This window comes from Balaenoptera physalus (genome assembly GCF_965194825.1).
Source record: "Balaenoptera physalus genome assembly, chromosome: 7".
NCBI lineage: Eukaryota > Metazoa > Chordata > Mammalia > Artiodactyla > Balaenopteridae > Balaenoptera > Balaenoptera physalus.
This window is the reverse complement of record NC_138886.1, coordinates 2,296,369-2,323,763: the sequence shown is the minus strand read 5'-3', so window position 1 is coordinate 2,323,763 and position 27,395 is coordinate 2,296,369. Positions and strand designations below refer to the sequence as shown.

At 58.9% G+C, this 27,395-nt stretch overlaps 1 protein-coding gene across 1 annotated transcript; it reads right to left on the bottom strand.

Annotated features, from left to right (window-relative positions):
* Nucleotides 1-297: 297 nt before the first annotated feature.
* On the bottom strand, nt 298-25,860 carry DBH (dopamine beta-hydroxylase). Its single transcript, XM_082470380.1, has 12 exons — nt 23,390-25,860; nt 20,971-21,117; nt 19,417-19,674; nt 18,265-18,441; nt 17,544-17,646; nt 13,605-13,771; nt 10,278-10,421; nt 9,775-9,813; nt 9,221-9,280; nt 5,364-5,491; nt 4,734-4,893; nt 298-3,742 (listed from the first exon to the last, which is right to left on the bottom strand). The coding sequence occupies exons 1-12, from the start codon at nt 23,738-23,740 to the stop codon at nt 3,611-3,613; spliced, it is 1,866 nt and encodes a 621-aa protein (XP_082326506.1). The 5' UTR covers nt 23,741-25,860; the 3' UTR covers nt 298-3,610.
* Between the last annotated feature and the right edge of the window lie 1,535 nt (nt 25,861-27,395).

Below are 27,395 nucleotides of genomic sequence, written 5' to 3'. Positions count from 1 at the left end.
CTCTCACTTCCAGAGGAGGAAGGGGCAGGATGGAAGCCCAGGGCAAAGCTTTGGTTTCTGACCGGGGAGGGGACAGAGGGCGAGGGTCCCCACACAGAGGCAAAGGCCTCCTGGGCCATGATGTCAACACAGGGGGAGGGCTTCCTGGGATCTAGTCTAGAATCTTCCACTGAAGGCTCCCCAAGTCCTTATTAGGAATCTGCCACAAACACAGAAGTTTCTGGCCGGGGATTCATGGGACACAGTGGGCTGCCTTCCATCCAAGAACCTCTTGAAAATGCAGGGAAATGTGGAGTGTATGCTTGAGGGTGGGTGAGGGTGGGGGGGGCTAGACAGACGGGAGAAAATAGAGCCGTGCGTGTCCCCGGGAGACCCTGCATGGTTTTCAGGGCATTTTGGAAGGGTCAGAGGGGGACGCAACGGGGGTTCTTTGCAATAATGAGAAGCTTTGTTTTTCGCTGCAATGGAGCAGAGAACAGTAGGAGCCCCCAGCAACCCCTGGGCTCTGTTTCTCCATCTGCACCACAGGATGGGTGGCCGGGGGCCGGGGACTGAGAGAGCCTTTGACAGTTGGGGGAATTGAAGCATCTCCGTCCTGAGCCTGTCCCCACTGGGCTTTTGGAGGCCTGTCAGTGGTCATAATGGAGGAAGCTGCTGATGCTTTGCACTGGGGCTAAGGGGCTGGACCTTCTGAAGCAGGAGGGACCATCCTTAGCCTGGGAGACTGGTCCTGCCCAAAACGCCTCCGTGGACAATTCCTGCACCCCTGCGGTGGTCCAGCTGCTCTGTCCAGAGCCGGGACACTGGGCCCGTCAAGAGGGAGGCTGGGATGTGAGGATGCACGTGGCTCCCACCCCAGGCAGCTCAGCTAAGCTGGTGCTGTCTGGGACCCGGCCGTGGTGCAGCGCAGCCCAGTGGAACTTTCCACGTTGATGAAAATGCTCTATACCCGGGCTGCGCATACAGTAGCCATGGCCACACGTGGCTATTGAGTGTTTGAAATGTGGCCGGTGTGACTGAGAACCCAAATGTTTTATCTTATATCATTTTAATTCATTTAAAATTAAGCTTAAACAGCCACATGAGCCTAATGGCCACCAGGCAATATAGCCCTGGAGCATCCTGGGACCGGCTCAGGCAGGCACACCTGCTCCCGTTGGAGCCTGCAGCCTGGGAACGGCCCCCACCACCCATCCCCAGGCCCTCTCAACACTGAGCATGTGTGGGCACACCTCAGCCTGGGACTCTGGGCATGTCAACCGAGCAGCTCTTGCCCCCACGAGGCTGGGGAACCTTCTCCATGGGCAGACGGGAAGATGGAGGCCCAGAGAAGGAAAGTAAATTGGCCAGGGCCACACAGCAGAGGGAGGAATGGGAACCCAGGCTGCTGGACCCTCACCACCCTCCTTCCACTGCCCCAGTCCTTCAGAAGATGGGCGATCCTGGGCAGTGCCCAGAGGGACCTGGCCAAGGTAGTGCCTCGCCCTGACCGGCTATTTTCAGGTAGTAAACATTTCCCCCAGCTGTCCTTGCTTAGTCCCCACGAGGCCCAGGGACAGTGCCTGGGTCCTAAGCAAGGAAATGGAGGTTGCGAGCCCAGGCTTTGCAGTCACACGAGCCCGGGGTCACTTGCTGGCCCTGTGCTCACTCTGGGTGACCTCAGCACCTAGCTTTAGATCTCTGAGTTTCCCCATCTCTCCGTGGGAGCAGAAACAGTCCGTCGTGGGTTCGTGGGAGGGTTAGCACAGAACCAGGGTACGTACTCTTATCAGTGACACGGGTGCGATAATCTGGGCGGGATAGGGGGAGAACCGCAGGCTGCCCACGAGGAAAAGAGTGAGCAGCCTGAGAGCGACAGTGAGTGAAGGGGAGAGGGTGTCAGGGTGGGTGGCGGAAGGTTCTGGAACTGGGTGTGATTCCTCATCTCCACTAATCCTCCAGGGGCCCCGGGTGAGAAGGGGCTTCTCCTCTGTGAACCTCAGCTCCCTCCTTGGTGAGGCTGGGGTGCCCCAAGTGTGTCCCGTGTGTTTGGGGAACAAAGCAATGGCGGCCAGGAGGGGCTTGGTGGGTGTGAGGCCCGGGGGTCAACCTCGAACCCTCTCCCACAGCTCTGGGCTGACTGGGACCCCTGTCTGGGCTGGCAGGTGGGCATGATCAGAGGGAAGGGGTCTTTTGGGGCCAGAAGACCAGGGCCAGAGGCTGGGCGAGCTCCAGCTGCCCTCCCAAGGGCTGTGCCCTGAGGGGAGGGGCCTCTCTCCCCGCTGTCGTCCGGGGCTCTAGAGATGACAGAGGGCTGGCCGCCCTGCAGCCTCTGTCAGGCCTGGCGTTTCACAGCCATCACGACCTGTGACTTATGGCTCAGGAAGCCATGATTTATACGATGCAGTGCAGGGTGCCTGGGCCCGTTCGTCCCGTCTGTAATGAAGTGGCTGGCAGGAGGAGAGGCAGCGCTTAGCGGACGGCTGTTGGGGTGTAAGGCGGGGCTGAGGGGGGGGACTCGGAGGCCTATCCATCACCCTCTCTCTCCCCTAGAGGCTGTACAGCGTTTTGCTGAACTGGCTGGACAGAGTTGAATCTGTCACTCCTGGCAGAAACCCCCCAAGAGCTGAACTTGGCCTTCAACAGAGGCAGCTAAGAGGGAGGAACGTGAAGACTGACCCAGGAGGCGCGAGGCATGTTCTGCTCCGCCCGGGACAGGGTGCCTGGCCAGGCAGCACCACCCTGCATTAGCCGTCGCTGGGTGCCGCCCTGCGCATGAGTTTTATTGTCTCAGTAACCCGCACGGCACTGGCCCCGTTTTACAGATGAGGAGACCGAGGGTCAGGGAGGTGGGGCTGGACTTCTAACACAGGTCTGATTCCAGGGCCCGCTTGCTCCATCCCACCTGTCCCACCGCAGAGAGAAGCGAGCCGGGCTATTAGTTCCGTTTCCCAAGGGGCCGGCTCCCAGCTCCTCGCCTGGATCTTTGCTGTCGCATCTTTTGGTGGTGGTCGGAGTTGCTGTTAGGGCTTCTCTTTAGGTGGGGGAAAATATCTCTTTACCCTGCAATGGAGCAGTTTCCCCAGGCAAGTCTCTGACTAGCTAAATGGCTTGTCCTGCCTCTGTCGGCCGGGAAGACGTCCACTGCGACACGTGAGCCAGTCTGCAGGGACACGTTGAAACAGCACTCTCACCCGTCACGTGCCCACACAGATCGCCATCAGCCGGGGCTGGGGACGCGGGGCCAGCTCGGGTGATGCGGCCAGGCATGGCTCGTGTCCCAGGAGGCTGACCCCTCCCAGCGAGGTGGCAGGGCTTTCGGGGCACTGGACTCTAGACCTCCGAGGGAGGTTATCCTTACGCTGCGTCAAAAGGGTGCGCAAGGGTCTCGGCCCACGCAGTCCTCGGTGGGTCAACAGGGAGCTGTCACGGGACCCTCTCAGCCATGCAGGGGCTCCCCCGGGGGAGAATGCTGGAATGGACCCTAGTCTCAAGCAGTGGCTTGGTCCAGCCCCTCATCCTGGGCACACAGAGCTGCTCCATGGGGGTCTTCGTAGAGTAGGGGGGTGCGCAGGGCTGGCGTGAGCCCACAGGGACGGCGTGGAGGGGGGAGCGAGGAGACCACACCCGCTCAACCTTTGCCCCTGCCGATGCTGACCATGGTGGGGCCGGCGGGGCTCTGACCCTGGCTGGCTGGGCAGTGACGGGTGGGCTCTTCCAGCTTGGAGATGATCTCGGGAAGGGGCTGCAGATTCCACTCACCCTGCAAAAAAGGGACCAGGAGGTAAACTGAGGCTGGAGGGGTGAAGCGGAGGCCACCTCCCCAGGCACTCTTCCCAATGATCTCTTGCCCTTAAACTCACCTTGTCCCAAACCAACCCCCCATTGCTACTTGGGGGTCCTCACCTGGAAGTCATCCTAGTCCCCCATCTGCCTCCTTGGCCGCCCCTCACTTCATTCAGAGAAGCAATCAGAAGCCCTGGGCACAGGCTGAGTTTTTAGCGATCCCCCTCGTCCCCCGCCATGACAAGGCTGCATCAAAGGGCACATTTTAACCGCATCAGACGTCTGCCCCAAACGACTCTCTGACGCGCCATTGTGAGCCCCGCCCTTGGTGCTGGGAATGTTTGATTTAGCAATTAATCCAGCTCCCAAATGCCTCCAGAAAACCTGCCTTCCAGATCTGCAGGCTGCAGAGCCTTCCACGCCTAACTCAGCACCAGCCCTGGCCTCAGACAGGCGGCTGGCCCGGGGAATAAATGAGATGCCTTTGAATCCCAGTGGGTCTCAGATAAGGAGAGAAACCAGCCTGCAGTTTCAGACTGTTTGGTTTCTCACCTGCCCCTCCCTAAGCACTTTATTTTTAGGCTCTGGGGGAGTTTGCTGGCGGCCTGCTCATACCACCAAGATTAGTCCCGTGATGTGACGGCATCAGAGAGTGGGTAGCGCCCTTCTGGGGTGGCTGTCAGTTTCTCCCTCTGCAGATCGTCAGCTGTCTGTCTGGGCCCGTCTGTCACCACCAGATTACTCAACTGTTTCGTGTGAGTGCGTCTTGCCAGCTCCTTGGGGTGCAGCCCTGTCACCCAGGCCGGGGTCCCCTGAGGGGCCTGGGGCACAAAGGGGTGGGCAGCCGCAGAACTTGCTGCTGGGGGTTGGGAAGGGGCGACGGCGTTTCCAAGGGTGGCGGCTGGCGTGCCCCTAGCGCACACACACACACACACACACACACACACACACACACACGGCAGGCATACCTGGAAGCGGACAGCCGAGGACTTGTTGCAGTGCATGGAGATGGGGGCAAAGCTGTACAGAGCCTTGAGCACTTGGCGGTTGAAGGAGTTCCAGGGCACAGAGGCAAACTGCTCAGGGACAGAGGCTTGAGGGCAGGTGCAGACTTCCTCGCTGTTGAACCTTGTGGGGGGAAGAAACAGCCCAGAGTGGGGTATGGCAGAGGGGAGGGGAGCCCAGCAGGGCAAGTGACGCCTCCCTGTAGATGGGTGGGGTCCCCAGAGTAGCCCTCAGGCCACCAGCCTCCTAACATACTGCCTTGGCCCTGACTCCCTGCTGGCGATGGCTAATAGGTTCATCTCTTCTGCCAGCTTGGATCAGTTGGGAATGGCTGCTCCAGGGCTGGGTGGAGGGGGCTTCTCAGGCCAAGTCCAGACTCAGTAGGAAACAAGTGCGGGGATCGATTAGTGATGCCTGCCACAGACACCTCAAGGGGGAGTGGAGACATGGTTGCCACATTTGTGCTCCCCCTGCTCCTGGATTCCTCACTTTCGCCCAGCTGCCTAACAGGGCCTGGGGGGTTCTGGGTTGGGGTTCCCCTGCCATGCCCAGGGATGGAAGGCACAGCAGACATGCTCCCCTGGAGCCATCACCTGTTCACAAGGTGGAAATACTTCTGCAGGAAGCCAGGGTCCACGGCACTCTTGCAGAGCTCCAGCTGCGTCAGGGGATAGTAGTGCACATAGTTCACGCACATCTCCTCCAGGATCCCAAAGCCCCCCTGCGGGACAGAGAAGATGCCCGTCAGCACTGGCGCTTTACTCCTGGACGCTGCCGCTCAACATCTCATATATTCACTGCATTCATGCATTCATTCGTTCCCTCATCATGCGGTACCAGATCGTGTTCTGAGTGAGCAAAGTCCCTGCCCTCTTGGAATTCCCAGCCTTTGCAGGCGAGACCAATAGCAAACAAGTCAGCCAGTACGTTCGTCTCGGGTGGTGGTAAGTGTTGTTAGGAATCAAACTACAATGGAGGCAGCAGAGAAGGGTATTAGTGTACCCATTTTATGGATGCAGAAACTGAGTCCCAGGGAGGGTAAAGGGCAAGGCCTGAGTGGATTCAGGCTCCTGACCTTGGCTGGGGAGCTGTCCCCTCAGTCTGCGGTGTGAACCTGGGGACTGAGGACAGCAGGGGAGGCCTCCCCTCACAGCAGACCCCGCATGGCCACCCGTCATTTCCAGAACTCAGCTCTGGGAGGAGCAGGGGCTCCAGAAGAGGAGCCGGTGACTAGAGGCTGTCACAAGCCACCCAGGGAAACCTGTGGCTTTGTCATCCTGGGAGGGAGCAGAGTACCACCAGCTCTAAGCCCCTGGCCAGGTCCCTGCTCTCAGAGCCGCTGAACATGGAGCCCAGACCCAGGAAGAGGAGGAGCCTGGCAGCAGAGGGGCCAGGCTGGAGGGAGCAGAGGTCCGTTTGGCAGAGGCTCAGACCCCAGCAGGGCAGGGGCAGGTTTGGGTGCATGGCCCCGGCCCACCTTTGCCTTGCCCAGGGTCCCAGCTCTTTGTGAACAATGGAGTGGGCCTGGGGGGTTTTATCTGGCTGGTGGGAAAGTTTGAGGGGAGAAAGGCATCTGCTTCTTTATGGCAGAACAAAAGCACTGTAAAAAGCCCAGCTGAGGGCTCACGCCAGGCAGTGGATAAGGAGCCCGGGCAGCTCTGCTCAAGGATGACTGTTTAAAAATGAAATTCCCCAGGAGCAGCTGCCCGGCTCCTGAGTGGCACCTCTGGGGAGGGTTTTCACCTGTATTGTTCCCTGGTTCTGACCCCCCATTTCCCAAGGCCCCCGGCAACCAGAGCTTTCGTCACCCCTCCTGTCCTGGCCTCAGATCACGGAGATAACCTCCCTCCTGGAATTCCACAGATTCCTGTACCTCCTACTGATGTCTCAGACATCAAAAGAGAGAGTCCCGACCCTCTGGGGGCTCTGCTCAGGAAGCCCTCCCTTTGTCTCCACCCTGGGATGGAAATCACATTTCAGGCCCAGGGCCGTCAGAGTGTGGGAAGGCCCTGCTGCCCTCCGCTGTCATCCCGCCTGGTGACGTGGCCACCTCCCCGAGGAGGGTGTGGGGCGGTGGCCTGAAGCTGTCAGGAGCGCTCACGTGGCCAGAACATCCCGGGACGTGACACCATTTCTCCTGGATGAGGTCGGGTGGGGCAGGGAGCATGGCCCTCGCAGAAGCAGCACGGAGCAGGGCTTGGCCTGGGGGGGGCTCCCCTTCACTGTTCACTGGCTGGATGCCAGGCAGGTGCCTGACGTCATCTCCCACCCTCAGCCCCAGTGGCCTCGCCCACAGAGTAGGAGATGCTGCGGGCCTGCCTGGGGCGTTGTTCATCTCATAAACTGCTCCCTACCGAGAGGCAGCACGTGCAAGGTTGGTGCCTGGACCAGCCCTGCTCCCTGCCAGCTGGGTGCCCCCAGTTGTTCCATCTCACTGTTTCCTGGGACAGCTGCCTCAGAGGGTCCTGGCCAAGCTTCAAGCGTTCCTACGCACAGACAGGCTGAGTCATTATAGCAAGTCCTCCGCGTGGAGAAGGGTTAGGGTTAGGAGGAGGCGCTCCACGTTAGCGGCTGTTGTTATGTACTGAGCCCCCCCTTGCACTCTCATAAAGAAGGTGCTGGGGTTTAGGGCAGGGCTGCGTGCCTGCAAAGCTCTCCTGCCCACCCCCCCACCAAGTTTGTGACCATAGACCCAGAGCAGTTGTCACCTTAAATCCAGATGGAGGGAGGGGTCACGTGGCAGGAAATTTGCAGGCACACAGCCCGGGGCTAAATGCCTGTTCAGCCCTAGTTGTCAGGTGTGTGACTTTCAGCAAGTGTCTTCCCTCTCTCAGCCTCAGTTTCTCACCCATGAAAACAGAGACAAGGATTCCTACCTTGGAGACTGGTGTGAACCCTAAATAAGAGGTGGAAACACCCCAGTGTCCATCCACACGTGAATGGCAAACAAATGTGGTCCATCCACACGATGGAGTCTTATTCAGCCAGAAAGAGGAATGAGGCACCGATTCACACTACAGCTTGGGTGAACCTTGAAAACATGATGCTGAGTGAAAAAAGCCCGTCACAAAAGGGCACAGATTATATCATTCCGTTGATCTGAAAGTCCAGAATTGGTAAATCCATAGAGACAGAAAGTAGATCAGTATTGCTTGGGGCTGAGGGGATGGGGCTGAAGGATTTGGGGTTTCTTTTGGGGGCAGGAAATGTTCTAAAATTGACTGCGGTGACGGTTGCACGTAGCGAATATTCTAAATGTCATTGAATTGCACACTTGAAGTGGGTGAATTATACAGTATGTGAATTATATCTCAATAAAGCTGTTTTAAAGGAAATGAAATGGGACAGAGAGTAGACGTTCAATAAACGTCAGCTGAATGAAAAGACAGAGCAGTGCCGGGTGCAGACCAGAGCTCCTGGGTAGGGGAGGGGGCAGCGCAGGCTGGGATGCAACCCCAGGTCTGGTCCGCTGGGAACCTCGTGATTCCCGGGACGATTCCTGGGACCTACGCTGACTAACGAGACAGTCAGAGACGCCGTCAGCAAGTGGTCAGCGCGCTCGGGCGGTCTTGGTCTGTGCCTGTTGACCCGGCATAATTGTTAACAGGGTCGCCCTTTGTTCTCAGAGGTGCACCAGCTGTTCGATTCGTCACGTGACCACCTATCTGTTGGCGCTGCCCGCACACCTAGCCTTGAGGACAGTCGCCCCCTGGACAGATCCTCCTCCTGGGCTGCCCTGAACCCGCGTCCCAGCCCCCCGGAGCAGAGTCAACTGTACACTTACACAGGATTGTCTTAGCGTGAAGCCCAAAAGGGGACAGCGTAACAATGAATGTTCCTGTAGCCCCTTCATTTTTGCTGATTAACAGTTTGTTAGAAAAGCAGCTGCAGGTTTGTTACCAAAGGTGTGAGAATAACCTTTGTCCTCTGCCTGCCTGCCCGCCTCCCCTCTGCCTGGCCCTCCCCGCCTCTCCCCCTCCTTGGTCTCTGTCTGACAATCGCCTCTCTTGGCCCTGCTCCCAACACCTCCAGCGCGTCTTTAGTTTTATCCCAACTCTGCTTGTCGCTGGTGGCAGGTGTGGCAGGCCTGTCTCCTTGGGGGCAGGGGGCAACCTCACGCCCGTGGCCGCTCCCCAGTGCCAGCTCTAGTGTTGGTATTAATTGCCGTGGCGCTCTACCTAGGGCAGCCATCAAAAGAACCCAGAGAGCTTGTTAAACCACGGGTCGCCGGTGTCACCACCCGAATTCCGGCTCCAGCTCGACAGGTCTGGGGAGGAACCGATGAGTTTACCATCAAGGTCCCAGGGGATGCTGATGTTGCTGGTCTGGGGACCACACCCTGAGAGCCACTGGTTGATTGAATGAATGGGGGAGGGGCAGCCTCTGGTCTAGAGGAGATAAGGCTTGTCCACGTGCTCTGCAGCAGGTGGCAAGAAGTCAGGTGACTTACCACGGTGGCCAGCTTCCTGTCTCCCGTGTTGTATGTGCAGGAAGTAATGAGCACGTCTCCCTGGAGAACCAAGCCGACAGATGCCCATCAGCACCTGTCCGCGTCGGGTACCAGGTGCGCTGGGCCCGTCCCACCTGGTGCCTGACCGCGGTAGTCAATCCACTACTGAGCAACCCGGCAGTGGGCCCTGGGTCCCCACACATGAGGGTCACTCTCTGAGTGTCCCCAGGGGGTGATTACTCGTCGGCCTCTGTGGCCCCTTCCTACATGGGCCAGAGCCAGCCGGTGGCTGGGTGGACCCACAGTGACCCCCATGCCCTCATCTCTCCCTAAAGCTCTCGGGTCTGCGGTCGGCTGATCAGGCGGGAGGACGCCTGTCACCCCAAGTGCTGTCTGGTCCCGGCCCCTCTGCAGCCCCTCCGTGCGGTCCCGGCGAGTCTCACGGTGGGGCAGCCCCAGCCCCTGCCCTGCATGGACCTGGCTCCGGAAGGCCTTCCACGGCCTCTGCCCTCCCCCATCGCTTCCTGGCCCCCCGTCCCTAACCGGGCACTCACCGGGTGGACGGACACGACCTTCTTCAACATGCGGATCTCCTGGGGTGGGCAGAGTGGGGGCGGGGGGAGGGGAGGAGAAGAGGGGGGAGGGGCAGAGCAGGGGGGAGGGGGAGACTTCAGAGTACTGCAGACACAGCCCCCCGACCCCTCTCTGGGAAGCCAGGACTGGCTAAGTTTGGCTTCTGGTCAGGAACAGATTAGGACAAGAAGGTGGTCATCTAAGATGGATGTTACCATCAAGCTGCCAGGGTCCCCCAGATCCCGCAGTCGGCCACACGCCAGAATCCCCCACCAGAGTACCCCCCCAGATGAAATCTGCAAGAGGAACCGGCTGGCTCTGTGTGCTCCTCGGGTGTCTGGGCCTGACCCAGGAGAGGGAGCCCTGAATGGGGGCGTTTCTATGGCCGTCGGGAGAGAGAGGGTCGGACAGCCCACAGCCATGCCCTGCGCGGGCCAGCAGGGCAGGGCGGGGCGGGGAAGGGGTGCGGGGTGGCGGTCCCTACCTGGAAGTGAGGGCTGTAGTGGTCGTCCCTGTTCACAACCTCCTTCTCGCGGCCGTCCCGGGCCAGCACCGTGACCACCTTCCTGCCCGTCAGGTGCGTGTGGAGTTGAGAGGCGAAGATGTGGATTCCGGAAGGAGGCAGAGCCTGCGGGGATGGGGGCGGTCAGGGCCTGGCCACGTGGTTGTCCGCACCCCCAGGGCCACGGAACGGCCATGTGAGTTTACTTCCCTGGACCATTTGCATCACCCAGGCCCTTCCTTCTCCCGGATCGGTGAAACCCCCCCTCAGAAAACTCAGTAGAGGGACGTCCCTGCTGGTCCAGTGGTTCAGAATCCGCCTTCCAAGGCAGGGGACGCAGGTTTGATCTCTGGTTGGGGGACTAAGATCCCACATGCCGCGGAGCAACTAAGCCCGCGCGCTGCAACTGGAGAGAAGAGTGAGGCTCGTCCGGCTGCCGACGGCTTCCCTTTGGGTCCTCTCCTGAGCCCCCGAAGGCTGGTCGGTTCATTCTGCCTTTATTCCACAGACTCGAGGGTCCTCACGTCTGGCGGACGACGTGGGACAGCAGTGCCGGGCCGTCGTGCCCAGCCTCTGCCAGCCTCCAGCACTGGCAGGTCCCCAGCTGCCCTCGGCGTGACCTCCCTTCATCCGCATGGCGGCCAGGCAGCTGTTCCGTGCTCTCACCATCACCTGGTACTACAGCCGTGGTGCTGACCACTGAAGCTGCAGGCGGGCAGCACGGAGGAAACAGGCCAGCCCTCACATCACCACCAGGGCAGACGGCAATTTTCCAGATGGTTCCCCTGCGTTAACGTTCACTTGATTTAGACAGAACGTTTCCGAAAACGGATTACACACGTCAAGCTTTTTCTCCTCGACGCGGTCATCTCCCTGACCACACACCGCCGTGTTTGTCCACCCCATCGGCTGCTCAGGGAGGTCCTGGTGCCCTCGCCCCGTCACTGAGTGACCCCAGGCTGCTGCACTTCTGCAGGTCACCCGATTTCACATTTGTGCTTCTATCTTGTTCTCCTCCAGCTACCGTCCCCTGCCCTCGTCATTATGGATACCTTCTGGCCCCCTCACAATGATTTGAGGATTGGGAAACCTTGTGGCCACATTTGTGACAACTGGGGCCAGGCCTGGGAGCCCCTGCTGACCAATGGGGGCCTGGGTTTCTCCTGTCTGGTCCCCAGAGGCTGACCACTGGCCCAGAGTCGTGGGTGTGTGACAGGTGCAGGGGGATTGCTGTCCTGGGGCCTATGGTCCAAAACACTGTACTTCTTCTTGGCTTGTCTTCAGTGAGGATACCTAGACCAGGCCAGACTTCTGACTGCAGAAATTACGCCCCTCGGAGGTCTGCTAACGGAGGTGAGACCCTCACTCTGCCGGAGGCCCTTCCATGAGAGTCCACAGAAATGCGATTTTCACAAAGAATGTACCATTTAAAGGGGAACAAGAAAACTGAGTTAGTTTTATTTTGTGCTGGAAAGTATTTAGAGACTCTGGTGAGAGAAGGCAGGTCTGCGTTCCCAGGCTGGTGAGAGGCATTCTAAAGGTCAGCGGGTCAGTGTGACCCGTGTACCCCTGGCAAAGGTCAGTCACTGGGCCTGGGGCCCCTCTTTGCCGGTGAGTCTGCAGCCCCAGCTCCAGGCTCAGGCCACAGAGACTTTCACACGGCAAGGTGTCACCACGTTCTGGGGACACGGGAAAGTGTCAGATGCTGGTGTGGTTACGATTTGTCACCCCTGGTCTCAGATAAGAGCTGACCCACCGTGGACGCAGATGAGGCCAGTGCAGTCTGACAGCTCTGTCCCTTCAGCTCGAGGGCACTTTGCTTGCCTAAGACTTGGAGGCTCAGGGAGCTCCCGGGAAGAACAAATCCCAGGGAATCAATTCACTGGGAAGACAAATCCGCATATAAACCGCATCACAAAGCAGGCTGCTGTGTGAAGTCAGAGAGACCCATGTTTGACTCCTCACTCTGCAACTGGAGGCACTGTGGCCCCAGAAAGCCTCAGTCTCCTCATCTGTGAAGTGGGGACGCTAACACTTACCTTGCAGGTCATTGTGAGAAGCGAAGGTACCACATGGGAGAGAGTGTTTGCAGCATTCCCAACAGACCATGCCGTAACACCCACCATATAGAAAGAACTTTTGGTTTCTTTTACTACTGGTTTCTACCAATAGTAAGACAGACAACCCACTAGAAACTCTGGATACGTTATGAACAGATATTCGCAGAAAGGAAGGGCAAATGGCCAAGAAACAGATGCAAACATCCTCAACTTCTACAAATGGGGAAATTCAAATTGAACAACAGTGATGTTTTTCTCCCAGGTGACTGAGAAAATATTTTAAGCATTGATAATATGGTGGGTCAGTAAGTCTGGGGCACCAGGCACCCTCTGGTACTGTGGGGGGAAGAAGCCCCAGAATGGGCTTTCTGGGGGGCGTTTTGCCAGATTTATTCAAATTAAAGCTCACATCCTTGTGCGTGGCAATTCCACCTCTAGAATACACCTGATACACATTTCCCGTGGGCACAGAATTTCCCTGCGGGCTTCTTCCTGTCAGTGGAAAGTTGACGGCAGCCTGGATACTGGTGACGAGGGGACAGTTCAGCACAGGCCGGGGAGAACCGAGGGCCCAGAACTGGGGGACTCACTTCCGCTCCTCCCGAAGCTCGGTGCCCCCGTCTGCTCCCGAGTCTAAGCGTTACCTGTGCCACACCTGTCCTCGCACGGTGGCCCTGGGGACCAGTGTTCCCTTGTGTGCTGCGCCCCAGGCACTTCGCTGGCCTCACCTGGTCCAGCGCCAGTGAAGTCCCCACTGAATCCGTGCTGTGCGTCGGTTAAAGGGCAAGTCACGGACAAACGTTCACTATTCAGTTTGTTTTTAAACACGCCGCATGTAAGGGCTTGTAGAAACAGGTAGGGAAGAAGTCCGGAGGGGCACAAGAGATCCAGCAACTGGCTATCTCGGGGAGGAGGAGAGGCTGCTGGGACCAAGGGGTGTTAGCTGCACTGCCTGCATTTCTCATGGTGAATGCGTGTCTATCTCATTCATAGGATGAGCACGTATTTTAAACACTGGCTCAGGTGTGGACTAAATGGGAGCCAGGTATTACTGGAGAGGCAGGTGCAGACGCACGCCGGCCAGTGGGAAGGCTCCTTGGCATCCAGAGGAGGTGAGGGGCAGGGGGCTGGTGGAGCTGCAGGGTGGGGAGAGCAAAGCCACAAGCCACCGACCTTGGCCCCCACCCTCGGGGCCTCAGCAGGGGAAGCAGGGCGGTGCCAGGCCCAGCCCCATGTCCGGCCCACTCACCAGCTGGGTGCACTTGTCCGTGCAGTAGCCGGTGAGGACGAAGGCCGTCTCCCGCGGGGGGATGGCCATCACAGGCGTGTACACCAGGCCCAGCTCCATGATGCCCGCATCGAAGCGCCGCAGCGTGGCCGTGTAGTACAGGCGGATGCCCGAGGAGTCGCGCCGGCCTGGGAGGAGGAGGGACGGAGGTGAGCGGAGCCCCTCGCCCCGACCCCCACCTGGCACACAGACCACCCCTAGCCACCCGCAACCAGGAGGCGCCAGTCACCCACACCTGCTCCCACCTGCCTTTGTTCCCACACCTGTTTACCCCAGGCGGACGCCATGGTTACCACAAGGACCAATTCACCCGTGCAATTCCCACGTGCAAAGCAAGAGCCATTGTTTCTGTGAAAACGAGGTGAATGCTTCCGAAAGACTTGATTAAGGCAACGAAAGAAAACCGAATGCCGTGCTGTTGAACCGGGTCGGGTGAGATGCCTGCAGTGGGTTTAGGAAGCTCGCCAACACCTCAGAGGGCTTGGGAAGTGCTTTGACGTTCTTCCTGCTGGTTCAAAGGGCTCTGAGCTGGAACTGGCCAGCAGGACGACCTGTCGGTGAGGTTTGGGCAGAGAGCAGGTCATGGCCGCTCTCACAGAAGAGCCTCGGCCCCGTCGGGCAGGTGAGCGTGAGTCTGCGTGGTGAAGTCAGCAAGAAGCGTTTAAGGCACATCCTTCTTGTGGCCTCTCTCCCTCCTTCCTCCTTTGATTCCTGTCCTGAAGGGTTGACCCAGGGGCTGCGTATGCTGGGAGGACATCGCAGGAGAAACCTGAGCAGGAGCGTGGACCCCTGGAGCAGAGTCAGCACTAAGGGTGTAGTCCTCCGGCTCACACACCGTCCTGGGTCCCATCTGCTCAACAGTGTGCTGTGTGTTCTCAGGCAAGTTGCTGTCCCTCTCTGGGCTCGAAGTCAAGGACCTCTTCCAAAGAAGACTTTGGTGCTCTGCCCATCATGTTCCAGCCACACCTGTCAGGTCTTCTTGTAGTCGACAAATTGGAGAGTACAAGGCTCCCTGGGCAGCCTCCCAGTGGTCATACAAAGCTGACGGACGGAGGTCTGGAGATGCCGGCACCCACAGGTCTCGAGTATCCCCTTCCCTGCCCAGAATCGGTCAGCGAGGCCCTGAGCATTTCGGGGCTGGTCCCATGGGGGAGGAGTAGGGGCTGGACATGGCCCACCCCCTCGGAATGGGCAGGAGAGCTGGGAGCTGGGCGGGGGAGCCCGTGTAACTGAAGAATCCTCCTCCCGCGATTATAGACGGGGAAACTGAGGCTCGGAGCCTGAGCTGAAGACCCTGCTCAAGATCGCAGGGCTGGGAAGTGGCCGAGCTGGGACCCCAGCCCAGGGCACCTCTGGGGGCAGGGCCGTCTCCCTGCTCAGCTGCTCTGAGGTGGAGCTGAGAACACACCGTCTTGCCTCTGCCTCCCTCCCTCCCTGCCCCACTCTCCTCCGGCAATGTCCAAGCTCAGCCTCTGTATCTCTGGGCTGATTACATCAGAGGATAATAATAAAAAGGGAGATGCAATTGGTTAAAATTCAGATGGGGATTAAATAGTGAAATAATTGTTGAATTTTGATATTTATAGAAAAGAGACCCATCTCCAGATTTGCAAAGTGACAGGAGCATCCTTGTATTTGGCAAAATATCCATCAATACAAGCAGATAATCTGGAGGAGACAGACTTCCCTGATGCTTAAGGAGTTTTCAAAAATCCATTTGCTTTCAGGTTTTAAATGAGCAATAAATCCCGTATCATGCTAAAGGCCCAAGCTGACTTATGCTCCTCTCTGTATGCGCTGTAGATAATTCCAGCGGTGGCAGAAAGTATTAGTTATGCAGCCAGGAAGAAGTCGCTGGCAGCTATTGGTTGAGCACACCCCGGTGCCCACATCCAGTTGGGAGCGTTACATGCACGAGCTTTCCCAGCCTCAGGACAGCTGAGGGAGGTCAGGAAGCACGGACAGGGGTAGGGGTCACCCACCCAGGGTCACGCAGCTAGGGAGACACAGGCTGGGACCTGGCCTGGAGCTGATGTCTAATCTCTCAGACTATTTCTGCCCCTCACTTACACAAATGAAAAATGTCATTTAAAAAAAGAGAGAGTGAGTGAGAGGAAGAGGGCTGTGTGGCAGTATATGGCAGAAGATGCTGGTGAAACAGAGAGAGGAAAATGTTTTCAGTTTCTGATACAGTATCAACTGGCATCATCATCCTAAAGACTGACCCTGGTTGCTCCACCTTCAGGCACAGCATGATCCAGCAGTCCCTGCCCCCACCTCGCTTTCCCATCCCCTACATTGCAGCCAGGCTGGACCGCCTGTCTCCCTTTCCCACCTCCATGTCTGTGAACAGCACAGTCTATCCCTCCATCTGGAATGAAGCACCTGTCAGCGTCCCCTGTGAAAATGCTCCTGGTCCTCCGAGGCCCAGGTCACAAGCCGCCATGATGCCGCCCAGGCTGTGTGGACTCTTCCTTTCATACTTTCTTGCACTTCGCTTGTGTCTCCCTCCTAAAAACCTTTGCACCTTTCTGGACCTAAGGTCTGGTGTGGTACATTGGGGAATGAGACATGATCCTGCATCTCACACAAGGGGGTCTTGTGGATTTCTGTTTACCTAGTATAAATTCAACAGCACGAAACAAACAAGAGCCACCCCTCCAGCGCCCAGGGCAGACATCGCTAATCAATCCCAGCACGGCCTTCAGCTGCCTTTCCAGCAGGGAGCTGGAGCTGCAGCTGAGGGTCAGTCAGGGGAGCCCAGTGAGCAGAACCTGTTTGCCACCCTGACACAGAACACATGGAAATAAAATCCCATTGACGCATTCACACTCCAGGCATGCATTTGCTCTGTTGTGACAGGTTTTGAGAAGCAGGAGGGAAGTTCATAGCCAGAAACGCCCCCCAGTGAGCCAGGCACTCCCCTTGCCCTGAGGACAGTCCTGGGGCCGTGCCTCCCAGTGGTCAAACCATGGGAGGCTGGGTTCTAGGCAGGGATCATGTTGGCTCTGGAGTGGCCTGCATCCTGCCATCCTGCCAGGTGCCCTGTCCTGGCCCAGCCTGTTCTGCGGACGGCAGAGCCACCTCTCATGGGTGCTGGAGAGTCACCCCTTTGGGGAGGGGAAGTCAGGGATGGGGGGGCATCTCCTGGTCTGAGCAGCCTCACAGAAGTTAGATTTTCAGGGGAGACGGCACATGGGACCACTCCAGCCTGTGACCTCCCTCCATTGTCTGTGACCCCGTTGGTTGGCACACCCTGATGCTAGCCCTCTGCTCTGCCGGGTGCCAATGAGGAAAGGGTGTGGGAGGAGGGGTGAGCTGTGTTTACTCAGATGGACCCGACATCTAAATGATTCCTTACAGCTTCAGAATCAGACCAAGCTTGCCAGGTTCAAGTGTGGGCTCGGCCATAGCACGGCTGCACCACCGAGGCCACGGAGACGGGTCAGACCAGACCTCCTGGCTCTAAATTCCTACTCGCTTCATGGCCCTGGAGGCATCCCTTTATCACTGGCCTTAATTTGCTCTTCTGCAAAATAGGCACACAGGAAACCTCTACCTGCCTTTCCCAGGTGGTACCTGGGACAGCGTCGTGTTGATGGCAGCTGATGTTTATGAAGGGGGAGGGGTGAAGGTGCTGGGCCCCCACTGTGCGGATGAGCCAGCCGATGAGACTCTGCCTGGGGAGCCCCCCGCAGGCCCGGCAGACGGGCAGTGAACAAGAGACACGAGAGGGACACAGGCCGCGGTGGGCCACGTGACAAGGAGGCTAGACCTGTGGGGAGAGGGATGCGGTGCTAAGCCCCGCCAGCCCGGCTATCTTCCTAACTGGGTATGGCCGCGCCCAGGGTTCCTGAGGGGTGGACGGTAAGGCTGGAAGCACACCTCGGAGCTCCCTACCTTTTATCATCAGCGGGTTGTGGTAGTGAACTTCCAGGCGGAGAAATCTGGAGGACCCAGGGCCCCCGAAAGCAAGGCCGGCTTCCTCTGGGTAGTAAAAGGCCTGCAGGGAGCAGGGAGGGCGGGGTCAGGCCAGGCAGACAGACTGGGGTGTCAAGAGAGGGGTCCCGGGGTGGTCAGGGCATACCCACCCATGTGCTGGGGCCTGAGCTGCAGAGAGTGGTGTTGGTGGGGCAGCCGGATTAGGACTCTCCCCCTGACGGGCAGCTCATTACCAGCCCATGCAATGTTCCTATTAGACTCGGGGTCACGGAGCGGGGAGAGCTCATGCCCCCAGGCGAGCCCACCGCCCAAGCCCCTCCTCTGAGCTGGTGGAGGAAGCTGCTGGAAGACCCTGGACGCAGCCCAGGGAGGCCAGCCCCGGGACCACACTGTGCACAGACCCCTCCAAGTCCAGCGGAACTTGATCGGGGAAATGAGAGCAATGTCCACGAGGAATGTTAGGTCGTGGGGCTCTTGCATTTTTACAGGGAAGTAACGGAGGCTGGAGAAGGCGTTCGTGGCTCAAAAGAGCCATGGGACTCCAACAATGTACAGGTGGTGGGGAGACGGGGTTATTCGGGGCCTGGGTTGCCCTGGGGGCCTCACAGGCTCCCTCCTTCTTGGAGGCTCTCATGCATAAGTGGGAGCCCCCTGGGGAGATGCTGGGAAGGGCACGCACCTTGGCGCCCAGGGCCCAGGCAGCCAGCACGTGGCGACAGTAGTTGAGCCGCTCCGGCTTCATCTTGGAGTCGCAGGGCCCGCTGAAGTGGGGGAAGCTCTCGAACTCGGCTGCGCACTGGAAGACCTCCATGTGGTGCACCAGGGCCTCGTTGCCCTCGGTGACGATGGGCTCGTACTGTGGGAGTGGAGCACCCCCTGAGCCTGGGCCAGCAGACCCCGCCCACCCACCTGCTCACCCCCACTGGTGGGGCTCTGATCCAGCAGCTCCCTTCCGTGGGCCTCTGCTTGCCCCTCTGTAAAATGGGAGGGTTGAGCCAGGGGATTTCCAGGGGTGCTTCTGGGACTCAGGGTTTTGGGGGTGGAGCCACCACCCCGGAACCAGGCAGAATCTGCCAGAAGCTCACGGTGAGCTCAGGAGCAAAGGGAAGGGGACCCAGGCAAGTCATTTCCCGATGAGGCGGTTGGGGGACAGGAAGGCAGCAGTCCTCGTGTGAACGTGGCAGTGGCTGCACAGACACACGGAGACTGCCCAAGGCAAGGCTGAGCCTGGGGGGCAGGTGCAGCCGTGAGTCAGGCCCACCACTTCCTGCTGTGTGACTTTGGGAACTCACACTACCTCTCTGGGCTGTACGTCCGCGAATGGAAATAAGAGTGATAATATCTAGCACTATGTGTGTAGTATTGTGGTGATGGAGGGGGTAAACCACCTCCCCTTTCCCCAGGGCCAGGCAAAGAGGGGACATTCAACAGCTACTGTCGTTACTGTTATATCTCCAGGAAGGTGTTTAGAGCAATTGAGCTCTGAGTTGAGTTGTTATTTCATGAAGGAGGACGGTGTCCTGACGGACAGATAAATAGCTAGACAGCCGTTCCAGTCCCAGGAGAAGATGCAAAAATCAAGACATCAGTTGCCTTTGATCCAGGCTGGGAAACTGGGGTGCAGCAGCAGCCCTGGGAGGGTGGGGAGTGAGCAGGGTGACGGGGGGGTCAGAGCACACTTGTGGCTGCAGGAAGTTCAGACCCTGCCTGCCTGGGGTCCATGCCACAGAGGTCACTGGTCCAAGCAGGACCGTGGACAGCTCCCCAGGGCCGGACACCTCTGAGGCCCCAGGGGGGAGGCAGAGCTGGGACGAGGACTGGGCCCACGTACCATGACGATGTGGTGCCGAGAGAAGCCGTCCGGGAGCTCGGTGATGTAGCACCAGTACGTGGTTTCCTGGCCAGGGACCAGGACGTCTGGGGCGCGGATCTCCATGGTGCGCATGTCCGAGGGCAGGGCCGGGATGGAGATGTTGGGCTTCAGCAGCTGCACCCTCTGCAGCCCCGTCTGCAGGCTGGAGACGTTGATGGCCTCCAGTGACTGGAACGGCTCCTCCAGGATCCCGTACACCAAGTGGACGGTGCCGTCCTGCAGGCGAGACAGGGCCCCGCGCTCGCCCACTCACACCCCCAGAGCTGGGCTCCTGGTAACCGGGGAGACGCCAGGTCCCTACCCACCCTCGCCTGGCCGGTGACATGCCCGGTTCTCACCTCTCTGAAGGAGGGGAGCTTTGAGGCTCTGCGTGGACCTGGCTGGGATTAAATCCAAGGCCGACCACCCCCAGAGCCCACGGTTTGCACCAGCCATTAATGCATGTTGTCTTCCTAAATGCTTTCTATCTACATTTGCTTAGCATCCATTCAACTAACCATTGCTGGGTCGCTGTGACCCAGGCCGGCTGGCTCACCTGGGACGTGTGTTCCCTCCACCACCCCCAGGGTCACTGGGGACAGGGCTGTTCTCTGCACAGGTGTCTCAGAGGTCCAGGCAGAAGGCTTCCCCACGCCCAGGCTGGAGGCTCTGAGCTGAGCACACGTTGGCACCAGACGCCGTGCAAAGTTCTGGGAGAGGGTCCTCTGCCTGCCCTTGCCCTTGTCCATGGGGAAGGTGAGCCAGGACGGGGAGGACTCAGACCTCCTTCTGGAAGGACCCTTCTTCTGGCTCCAGCTCTGTCCCCTCTGTGCCGTGTGTCCCTGGGCAAGTCCTCCCCTGTCTGGCCTCAGTTTCCTCGTGTAGCACTGGGCCAGCCCATGTCACTGACACGCCATAAAGATAACACAGACTTTGGGTGTCAAGGTGCATTGGCAAGTGGAAAGGAGTTTGTCTTCAGGAGATAACTGGTTTGTTTTTCCCTAAGGGTCTTGGAGCAACGTGAGAAGCCTAAGGATTTTTAGATCTGTTGCGGCTGTGAATTCCTAGACAGAGCAGGTCGAGCCTTACAGATCATCTAATTCCCTTTTCTCCTTTTACAGACAGGTAAACTGAGGCCCAGAGGAGATGGGGACCCACCCTGAGCCTCACAGCCCGTTGGCCACAGAGCCAGTCTGGGAAACCAAGTCTCCTGGGCTCTTTCCAGAATTCTACTGAAGATGCTGGACCAGGAGGAGAGAACTAGTCAGGCGCGAGATCACTCAGGTCCCTGTCTGAAAGCTTCGGGGCGAGACCAACATCTAGAAACATGTCAACTATGTGTCAACCAAGAGCTGCTTATTCGCCGGATCAGACGCCGATGGCAGAGCTGGTTTCTCCCGACCTGCCTTGTCCCCACCCAGCCGCCTCTGGAATCCACGCTCTCTGTGCATGGCTGGCCCGGGGATACTGCCCTGGGATGCGAGAGGGCTCCACGCGGCCCACGGTCTCCTGGACAAGCGGGCTGCCACCCACCTCGATGAGGTAATCCTTGGGGTCACAGGTGCCAAAGGGCCTCTTGAACAGCAGGGATAGGCCTTCCCGGGTCCTCTGTGCCCGCAGCAGCTGGTAATCCTGCTGGGCATCCAGGTGGATCTGCCCCTTCTGGTCACTCCAGGCGTCCTACGGAGGCAAGAGCAAAAGGGGCCGAGCCGTGGGGCCAGAGTTCAGGGATGGCCGCCCACAGTGCAGCCCCTGGACACACCTCTCCCTGGGGCTCCTGGGGTTCTGCCCCAGGTGGGGGTCACGCCCACACTCGGTGTCTGCCTGGGACAGTGGAGTTGACCTCCAACCCCACTCTCTTCCTCTGTGCCCTTGACACACGGCCTCAAACGCCAGCCAGGACTCACTGGGGCTGGTTAGCCGTGCAGGTTCCCAGACCTCTGGGTGGGACCCAGGAACCTGTATCACGAAGAAGGTGCCATGATTGGGAATGTGGAGCCTTAGACAAAGAATCGCCTTTGGTCTGTGGAGGGAGGGACCCTAACAGCACACGGAGCCTCGGAGAGGGTTTGGGGGGCCCACCCCCAATTGCACACCCAAGAGTGAGCCCGCCTGAAACGCTGCACCCCCAGCATCTTGCCCACCTCGCCCTAGCCTTAGCCTTGCCCGGAGAGGGTAAACCGAGGCCCAGGAGGAAACGGACCCGCTGCATTTCCCCAGGATGTCCGAGGGTGGTGGTTCTGGCCAGACCCTGCCCTCCTCTCCCCCTATCTGTTTCCCTGGGACCCGGCTCTAAGGCTCGGCCACCCCAGGGCTCCAGGCCAGGGCACGGAAAGACGTCCACCCGGCAAGGAGTCTGTGAGGGAAACCCTGCCCCCGACAAGCAGGCCGCTATTCCAGTTCAGGAACAACACGGGACCACCAGTCCTTGGCCTTAGGATTTTCTTAAACCCTGCATTCAGGGCTAAAGCATGTTTTCCTCATTTCCTTGAGCAAAAAAGAAACCTGCAAAAGATTTTGCCAAATTTTCCCTAGAGAAAAACACCACAGTGAAGCTCGTGCTGGGGTCCACTGCCGATTTGCAGAAGGACTCATTGTAAACGGAAGCAGAAAGTCAGCTTGTGATCCCTCGGCTGGAAATCTAGAATGTAATTGTTGAACATATTGCTAAAGGAGGAAAAACAAGTCTGACATTTGTTTGCATAGGAATTTGTTGTGCAAATTAATCCTGCCTGTGCTGGAGGACCAAGTCACCCCAGCTCTCTTGGCAGCCGGGGAAGCTGCTCCCGGCGTGGCGGCTCCTCTGGGACCGGCTCAGAACTGCGCTGCCCAGGTCTTTCTTGGCCGTGACCCGTAGCCACTGAGCATCCTGGTGTAGGAGAGGTGGGACAGCCCGGGGCCCAGGCGGCCCCACCCCGTCCGGCTGGTGGTCGGGCTCACCCACCCTCCCCTGGGAAGTGGGCAGAGCTCCTTCCTGCCTGCAGAGTTGTGGCAGGGGTTGGACAGAGCACCACCGGGTTCCAGAAAGACCAGCTCGTGTGAACTTACACATCCCAAGAAGGTGGAGAGGGGTTATCGTACCCACTCTGCAGATGAGGTAAGCGAGGCCCGGGGGCCTATCCTGACCCTGGCTCGGTGCTCCTGCTGGATTCCCACACTTAATTGAAGTAAGAGCCACTCTGCTCACAGATAAAGTGCCTCCTGACTTAAAAACTATTTTAACCGTCCTGCGTCTGTTTCCATGAGAGAGTTGGGTTTGGTCCCCAGAGAGGTCAGGCTGGAAGAATGTAGGGTGGTGGCTCCGGGCGAGACGGCTAGGCTCCCCCAACCCAGAGGGCTTCCCTTCAGCTTGTCGAGGGCCCCCAAACCTCTCTCCTTTGAAGGGAGACCTCCCCCCCTCCTTCGCCCTTTCTGGCAAGAATGGGGGTGAATTTGAGGCGTGGAGTGAAGCGCACGCCCTCAGCGTCCTGGCTTAGCTCCACGGGCGGTTCGTTCCACGCCTGGGTTGGGGGCCGGGGAGCCTGCACCCGCTCAGGTCACCCACGTGTGCAAGCACCGCGCCCTTGGCAGTGGGCGGGCAGGCCAGCCACCGTGCTTGGCCGCATGTGACCTCTGGGCGCTCTTCGTGCGGGTGGGTACGTGGGGGCCGCCCTCCCAAGGGCGGGGGCAGTGGAGGGCGTGTGTTTATGTGGCGAGTGTGTCCTTCGTGTGCGGCTGTGCTCCTTGGGCACGCTGAGCTCTGTCATTTGGGGTGTGCAGTCAAGGACCATGGAAGTCATCTGTTTCCCATTTTGTCCTCACATCAGCAGCCCCGAGATGCCCAAGCTTGGGACACGAGGTGCTCAGAGTGAACGGGACCAGAGAGGCAGGAGGGAGACTTCCTTTGCCAGGTTAAGCACGGTGAGTGTAGAGGAAAAGGCAAGTTCAGGAGCACTGCGGAGGGAAGACTCACCCCAAAGTAGGCACTGTCCCCGTCGGTCCAGAGCACGACCAGGTCAGCGTTCTCCAACTCGCCGCGGTCCGACATGCCGAACAGGACGCCGGCCTTGAGCTCCCGCACCAGGAGCTGGAAGTGGACAGTCTCCTGCACGTAGCTGACGTTCCACGACAGCTCCAGGATCCCTTCAGGGTCCAGGGGGATGCGGTAGGGGAAGGGGCTCTCGGGGGGAGCCGAGCCCTGCAGGGCGGCCACCAGGATGACCAGGAAGACGGCCACCGCTGTGCCGTACATGGAGGCCGCCTCGCGCACGCTGGGGCTGGGGACCCGCATGGCTGGGTGAGCTTGGCCGCCCCACCTGGCCATTTATGTCTTGGCCCCGCAGGGGGTGGGCCCGGGCTCCGCCGGTAATCACATTTGTCTGGTGGGGAATTCAATTGTCCCAGTGACCCTCCCACCGGGCCGGGCCCCAGGCCAAACGCTTTGCTGCCCTCGCTTCTCCTAATTGGCACTAATGACACATGGACATCATCAGTGGGAATTGAAGCAGACAGGCTGGTTTCATGCCGCTTGAATAGTCTCTGAGAGGTGTCCGGAAAGGGCTCGTCCCTGCAGGCGCCCTCCAGCCAGGCACTGCGCTGACCACCAGGCTGGCTGGCCGCCTGGGCCTGTCCCCGCAGAGCTGATGGATTGGGCCCATGCTGCTCCGCCTGTGGACGGGCAGACTGAGGCTCCGAGGGGTTATTTCCAAGGTGACCAGCGAGTCATGAGACCTCACTGCTGCAGGCCCAGGGAGCTGCTTCTATAATATAATACTGGAGGGTGGACCGATTTCAAACTAAAAATAAAAGACGATCTCCAAATAGTCCCTGTGTTTAAACACGCTCTCCATGGCCTGCTGTTCCCACTTTCGTCTTCTCTCGATTTCCCCACAGGCTCGCTCCAGCTGGTGCCACAGCTGCTCCAGAAGGAGTGGGTGTACTGCTGGGGGTGGGGGCAGCCTGCAGGTGGACTTCTGGGGGCCCCAGACAGCAGGGTACATTGCTGGGGAGCAGACTTCTTGATCGATGCCTCGCCGAGGGGTAGATGGCAGGGCACAATTCTTGGGGGAAACAAACTTTGCAGAAAGGGGTGTGAGTGACAGGCCTGCTTCCCTGTCTCCAAAGCTCCAAAACCCACAATGTCCTTTAGCCTGGAGTGGACCCCAACTGAATTTGAACCCTCCCAGGGCAGCCAGCCAATTGCATGGTTTCTCCCGCACACAACACAGAGCCTTGGCACAGGCCCTTTGGGACTCGCAGCTCCGCAAGCCTCATGTGTCAGCCTCTCTGCATCCCAGCTCACTCCTGTCCTTCTCTGTGCAGAGTGGACTTGACTTGTGCTGCCACCTCCAGGAAGTTGTCCCTGATTGCCTTCTGCTCTGAACTTGGCTTCCTCCTTCCAGGAATCTGACTCCCTTCTTTCTTCCTCCTCCAATTCCTCTTCTCTCTGGAGAAACCAAGAACTTCACCAATATCCTCAGGATCCACAATATCGTCTTCAAATACCCACAAATCCTCAAATAGTGACAAAGGCTGGCCCAGAGCTTGCAGCAGCAGGCTCTGTTTTTGCTCTGAACTCTGTTCCTTAGGAAGGAATGACTGTGTCTCTGCACGAGTATGAAATCTGGAGCCAGTTCCCCTCCCCTGGTCCTGGTGGGTGCTTGTCTCTGCTGCCCAGAGGCTGGGTTGCCTTGCAAACAGGGCCGAAGAAGGAAAGATGCTACAGAAGGCTGCGGGAGACCCCCCCTTGACTGTACACAGGGTGGAGGTGTTACAGGGCACGTCACTCATGGAGCTGACACCACAATAGCTGTTCTCCATGGGGCAGGGACTGCCTGCCAACCCACCGCTGGGGCCCGTTCCCCAGGGCAGCACAGAGCTGGAGCAAACTAAAGGGCTGAGTGAGTGAATCAGCCAACGAGCGAATGAATACATGAATGAGTGCAGGATGCCACCACAGGCCCCCGTCCTGGGCCTGGGGAAAGATGTGGAAGGATAATGGGCCACCAGAGCAGGCCCTCTGGGGCTGCGGAAGCTGCAGACCCTCGGCACAAGTGACAACACAGAGCCCAGGGATGTCCCTCAGCCTGGGGTGGCAGGTGCGCTTCCTGGAGCCCGGGCAGGGACTCAGGTAGAGCCTGGCAGGACGGTGTTCCCATGGTTGGGGGGGGCACCAGGGGTGTCAGGCTACAGGATCAATCCCAAAGGCCTTTAGGTAATGCTGCCTTGCACAGAAGACAGGCGGGCACGGGCCAGGGGAGACCCCAGCCCAGGCTCCGAAGGCCTCGCCCCCCAGGGCACCGCCTCATTCTTTAAAATGTTGCCCAAACTTCCTCGTCTGTGGTGCCTAAGCAGGCGTGTAGCATTTGAGATCACATGATACTCTGGACCTTCACCACCCCCCGCCAAGATCAGGGATTAGTCACGGGGAGGGGGTGAGACAGGCGGCTCGGGCGGGCACCGTGTTCCCGGCGGGCACGGGAACAAAGCCAGCAGGTGCAAAGTTAGGGTGACGGGGCTCCACGGCAGGCCTGGCTCTGCGTGAGCCTCCTGGCCATCCACGCGGCTCCGGCTAGAAGACAGACAGACGAGCACCAGCTCTCTCCCGGGCCAGTGGGACCCCAAGGACTCATCCTGCACCACCAAAGGGTCGGAGCTCTGGGTGTGAACCCCGCTCCACCCCTGCTGAGTCCCTGCTGGGCCTCCGCACAGAAGCATTTTCCCACCAGATCCCCAGCCCATCTGGAGACGGAGGAGCTGGACGACACCAATAGTTTATCCCTCCGCCTCCCTTCAACCCCAGGGAGCTGGGGATTGAGAGGTGTGAGGCCTGGGAACAAGGGCCCAGGATTGGAGTCAGCAGCCCCCGGGGGGACCTCGGGCCCCTTTCCTCTCTGGATGCAGGTGAGATCAACAGTTGCTCCGAGAGCCGAGGAGAAAAGGTCTGCGTGGCTCTTAGCAGCGCGTTATGAACACATGTTTATTTTTAACAGGATTCAAAAGACATTCTCTTTCTCCAGCTCAGAACTGGGCTGGAACGCGGGCCTTCCTCCTGCTTTTGACAAAACAGATTCAGCTGACTTCAGAAATGAAAATTACCAAGTGCTAGTAATTAACGGGAGATAGAAATCGTGTCCATGGCCATTCCTTCACCTACTTGTTTCATTTCAGCCCCACCGGCCTTGGGGCCCGGTCTGTGACTGTCCTCAGACACGAGATGAAGTTTCAGAGAGGGAAAGCATTGTGCCGTCGGGGACAGGGCCGGCCTGGCACCCAGATCAAGGACCCCAAAGTGCACTCTTAGCCAGCGGGGCTGTACCCGGAGACAGCCAAGGTCAGGGAAGTTCCACTGGAGTCAGAAGGAAGGGAGGCTCGGAGGAGAAATTCAAGCAGGGAGAAAAACCGTGGAGGCTCTGGGCTCAGCCGGGGGTGGGAGGGAGCTTGTCCAATCAGGTGGCCTCTGCCACAATGTGCCGTTCCTTGCATTAATGGATTTTAAAAAACAGGCAATCCGACCTGGAATAAGGACACAGTACTCAGCGGTCCTGCCCCAGCCCACGTCAGTGAGACACCTGCCCACCCCAGGTGCTCTCAGGGCGGGGGTGAGCGTGCTGTCCCCCTGCTTCCAACCCCCCGCCCGGCTCTGCTCTGGTGTTTGGGCGCATTGTGCCCTCCACAAGCGGGGGTGGGGGGAGTGGCACCCCGGGGCGTCGCTGCCACCCTGTCAGGAAATAAACATTGTTCACTGCTCAGCGCCTGGCTCTCCTCCAAGGCGCTTCGACGGCTGACCTCATTTGGAACCAATTTCAGCGTTTTAATAAGCCCTTCGCTTTCCCGCATCTCTCTGACACTGTCATCCTTCACGCTGTAATCCCCCATCGCCTCTGCCACGTGAGGCCGCTCCGGCTGGCTCCACAGCAACCAGACTGAAGCCAGTTGGGGACCTGACCCAGACAGGCCAGGCCAGGCTGCTCCCCAGT

Coding starts and splice junctions, on each gene's coding strand:
- DBH (XM_082470380.1), bottom strand. CDS start 23,740: ATGGCCAGGTGGGGCGGCCAAGCTCACCCAGCCATGCGGGTCCCCAGC. Junction 21,118..23,389: donor GGGACAGTGCCTACTTTGGG/GTGAGTCTTCCC, acceptor TTGCCTCCGTAG/GACGCCTGGAGTGACCAGAA. Junction 4,894..5,363: donor TATTTCCACCTTGTGAACAG/GTGATGGCTCCA, acceptor TCCCCCCACAAG/GTTCAACAGCGAGGAAGTCT.